The 4,189-nt window shown below is 45.5% G+C and overlaps 1 protein-coding gene across 1 annotated transcript in view; it reads left to right on the top strand.

Moving 5' to 3' along the window:
• The first annotated feature begins 2,481 nt into the window (after positions 1-2,481).
• The window catches only part of fer1l6 (fer-1 like family member 6), a 91,967-nt gene continuing 90,259 nt past the window's right edge, over positions 2,482-4,189 (top strand). Inside the window, exon 1 of the mRNA XM_056288965.1 lies at positions 2,482-2,557. Coding sequence (XP_056144940.1) covers positions 2,482-2,557 — 76 coding nt within the window. The remainder of the gene's footprint in view (positions 2,558-4,189) is intronic.

The following is a 4,189-nucleotide window of genomic DNA, read 5'->3' as shown; positions in this document are numbered from 1 at the left end:
TGTTTGTGAATTTGTTTGGGTGTGTGTTGTTTAAAAACAAGAAAAGAGGACAGTTGAGTTTGCTTGATACTTGTGTTATGATGTGTTGTGTTTGTGGATGCAATTGTTGATCTGTCCAGGAAAATATCAAAAAAAAAACAATCTGTTACCAGTACTTGTTTGTAGAACTTGTTTTTTTTAACAAATTTAATGCAAGTTGTTGGTTATATAGACCATTCTGTCGCCATTGCACATAATAGATAATCATGTCACTAATGTCAAAAGGTGTTGGGCTAATATATATATATATATATATCGGGGGTTTTTTTTTCAGAAACCGTCTATGGTGTTGTGAGTGCTCAGCTAATGAGGAGCGGAATATCAACATGGATACAGGAAAAAAAGATGTTAATGCATAGCAGTACAGGCCTGGTTCGTGAGTCTCACACTCATCAGCTGCTCATGTCTTTTTCACAAAGAATCATACAGTTACGTTGCCCAGCGTCACGTGACGCCCCTAATTTCGGTTGGACAGCGACCAATCAGATGGGAAACATTCAAACTCTAACAGCCAATGGGGTAGGTACTTGTGATGCACAGCAACCAATGCAGGGGTAGAAAACATTACAACCAATGGGATTGGGGTTTGTTTTGAAATTAGGGACCAGGGCGCTGTTGAAATGGCGTGCGTTAAAAATATAACAAGGTCACTTATGTGAATTATATATTGGGGTGGTGTTGGGGCGCAGTTAGGAGGACAGGTATTTAAAAAAATATTTTAAAAAAACCCTAATAAATGTCGCGTGTATCATCTAATGGGGGGGGGATAATAATAAAGACCTTTTACTTATAGTTTACAAAGGAGATATTTTCTCCTTTGGCTGGTGGCCGATTCGTTTCTATTATTCAATGTGGACATAGCAGGTCTGCAAATGAAACAGGCCTATACTGCCATGTATTAACATCTTTTTTCCTGTATCCGTGTTGAGATATATATATATATATAATATTAAAGTGTATCATCACCACACGTGGCATTCGTGATGAAGCTGTTTGGGTGTGAGGTTGATTTAGCTCTATTTACCAGAGGTGGGTTCGATACTGTGCCGGTCTCCTACATCCTGTTCACATGATTCTGCTCCTCAAGCTCGCTAAGCAAACAGCTCCGCCTGCTCCGCATCTGCTCCCCTGCTGATGGTCGGCAGCAGATAAGCTGAATCGTATAGTATAAAGAAAAAACATGAAGGGGCATACTTCAGCTGATGCTGAGAGAGCTCTGAATGTAGCATGTCAGGAGCTTCAAGACCAAGCCACAGGCTTCATAAGAGTCTGTCTCGTTTTGAAGCATAACCGTAGATTTACAGACGAGGTAGTGGACAAGGAAGTGGTAATAAGGAGTTTGCCTGTCAGTCACCACATGCTCCCTCGTCTCTCAGCCTTGGCCTCTAAACAAATAGTTGATCCACCAATCAGTGTGTGAAGTGGTTCTACTGCACTGTCTGCTGGCTCCGTGTGAGCCAGTCCAGCTCTGTGTGAGCCAGTCCAGCTCTGTGTGAGCCAGTCCAGCTCAGCACGTCTGCAGAGGATGCTGCCATCCAGGAAAACCTCTTGACTGAAATCATGGATTCCAAACCAAGGTCGGTCCGTGACTCTTTCCTCTTGATGTAGTCTGTTGTGTTGAGGGTTTATTAAAAAAGGTTTATTAAAGTTCATTCAGAAGGGCCAGTGCCCTCTTCCAAAACCACAGGTCCACATCCGGCCCTGCAAAGGTAGTCCTGCTGCCACAACAAGACAGACAACATTTGTGTTGAACCTACACCTGAGACGAAGAGATGTGACGAGAACATGTGAGATGAGTTTGTGGGGGGAGAAAGGGATGCTGTTGGTGGGAGGTTGTGGAGAGATGTTCGGCTGGAGTTCATGGTAGGACAGAATGGACCCCTGTGGACAGTCCGTCCTGCCACCGCTGGTGAGCAACACGCGGCGGCGAGCAGCAGAAGGCAGAAGCGTTACAGCTGCAGGGTTTCAGTGTGACGAAGACTCGACTGACATCTGCTTTTTATGTTCTTCCTTACCATCTACTAAACTGACTACCGTGCCTCTCTTGTCAAGCCTCACGTGGTGACAGGAAGTCAGACTATCTCATGCTTCTCTGCAGTGTCCAGCATGAAGTTCTCGTACTGCAGACAGACTAACTGTAAATCTGGACACATATTCTGATATTCTAAGGACGTCTTCGGTGTGAATTCAAAGAAATTGTTCATCTTACTTCAGATTTGTGTTTCAGAGATGTGATTTGTAGTTGTGTCAGTGCACTAGTGGTAAAACATTGTTGTGTGCTTTGCCATTCATTCATTCCCATGAGGACCTGACAATGGTTGTCTAGACAAACCTTTAAAAAGTTGTGTTATGTTGTGACTTGTTAACCTACGAGTAAAAATCTTCCCATTTTCTTCCTCTTCTTCGTTTGCTGCTTTTTTTGCAACCAGAAAGGGCAAAGCGATGTTTGGCCTGAAGGTGAAGAAGAAGAAGAAGAAAGTCGATACAGATCTGGTCCTGTCAAACAAAGGAGCTGTGGGTAAGGCCTGAAAAACACACACACACACACACACACACACACACACAAACACACACAGTCGGTACTGTCTTCACACTGTACACTGTGTTGTGTAAGTTGTGTGGTTTGACTTGTCAAACATGTCGCCTCGGTCAGAATCAGGAATCAGGAAAACTTTATTTGCACACATGAAATGAAATGAAACATCGTTTCCCCAGCCCACAGCGGTACAACACAAAGACAAAAACACATATCCAAAAACTACAGTAACACACATATCCAAACTTGAAAAAAATAAAAATAAACAAAACAAAACAAAAATTACTGCCAAGGAGAACGAACGCCAGCCAGAACCGCCAGTCTGCATGGGCTAGCAGTTAGCTTATCATGCCCAGCTTCCACGTCTGTCAGACCGCCCTCGGTGTTTCGCTTCGGGCACAGCTCCGGTCAGGGCCGTGGTCCCTGGGCCCACAGGACACAGCAGACCCAATGCTAGCTCTCCCAGCCAGACACCTTCGACACACCTCCCCGCACTCCACACGACGACACTAAAAACACAGTCAAGGCTCGGTGAGGCCGCCGCCAGACCGCCCTCGGTGTTATCGGAGCTGCCGGTTTGCATGGGCTAGCAGTTAGCTTAACCTGCCATGCTTCTGCATCCTGTCAGACTTCGCGCGGTGATTCCTCCTCAGGCACAGCCGCAGGCAGGCCCGTGGTCCCTGGGCCCACAGGGTTCACCAGACCAAGCTCTCCCAGCCGATCCAGCTCCAGCTCTCCCAGCCATCAAACGAAGACAAACTTAGACGTGGACAACAACACTGCATGGACGGTACTGGGTGAAGCAGCCACGAATGTGAATTCGTGCTGCCATCTTCCCACACTGGTACTGGATGAGGCTGCTGCAAACTTGAATTAGCACCGCCATCTTCCCACACCAGAAGCGGAATTAGTGAGACATTGGTGATCATCACATTAACATATCACTTTAATGTCTGCATCACTGCAGACGAGAACATATAACATCCTCAGGTCAATATGTGTTTGTCTTAAAAGGTTTCTTGTCGGTGCATGGTGTCTGCTATAAGAGTGACAGTACAGGTAGAGGACAGTGGTGTACTATAAGAGTGACAGTACAGGTAGAGGACAGTGGTGTACTATAAGAGTGACAGTACAGGTAGAGGACAGTGGTGTACTATAAGAGTGACAGTAAAGGTAGAGGACAGTGGTGTACTATAAGAGTGACAGTACAGGTAGAGGACAGTGGTGTACTATCAGAGTGACAGTACAGGTAGAGGACAGTGGTGTACCATAAGAACGACAGTAAAGGTAGAGGATAGTGGTGTACTATAAGAGTGACAGTACAGGTAGAGGACAGTGGTGTACTACAAGAGTGACAGTACAGGTAGAGGACAGTGGTGTACTATCAGAGTGACAGTACAGGTAGAGGACAGTGGTGTAGTATAAGAGTGACAGTACAGGTAGAGGACAGTGGTGTAGTATAAGAGTGACAGTACAGGTAGAGGACAGTGGTGTACTATCAGAGTGACAGTACAGGTAGAGGATAGTGGTGTACTATAAGAGTGACAGTACAGGTAGAGGACAGTGGTGTACTATAAGAGTGACAGTACAGGTAGAGGACAGTGGTGTACTATC

This window comes from Lampris incognitus, chromosome 11 (genome assembly GCF_029633865.1).
Source record: "Lampris incognitus isolate fLamInc1 chromosome 11, fLamInc1.hap2, whole genome shotgun sequence".
NCBI classification, from domain to species: domain Eukaryota; kingdom Metazoa; phylum Chordata; class Actinopteri; order Lampriformes; family Lampridae; genus Lampris; species Lampris incognitus.
The sequence above is the reverse complement of the archived record's forward strand: the minus strand, read 5'-3'. Positions and strand labels throughout refer to the sequence as shown.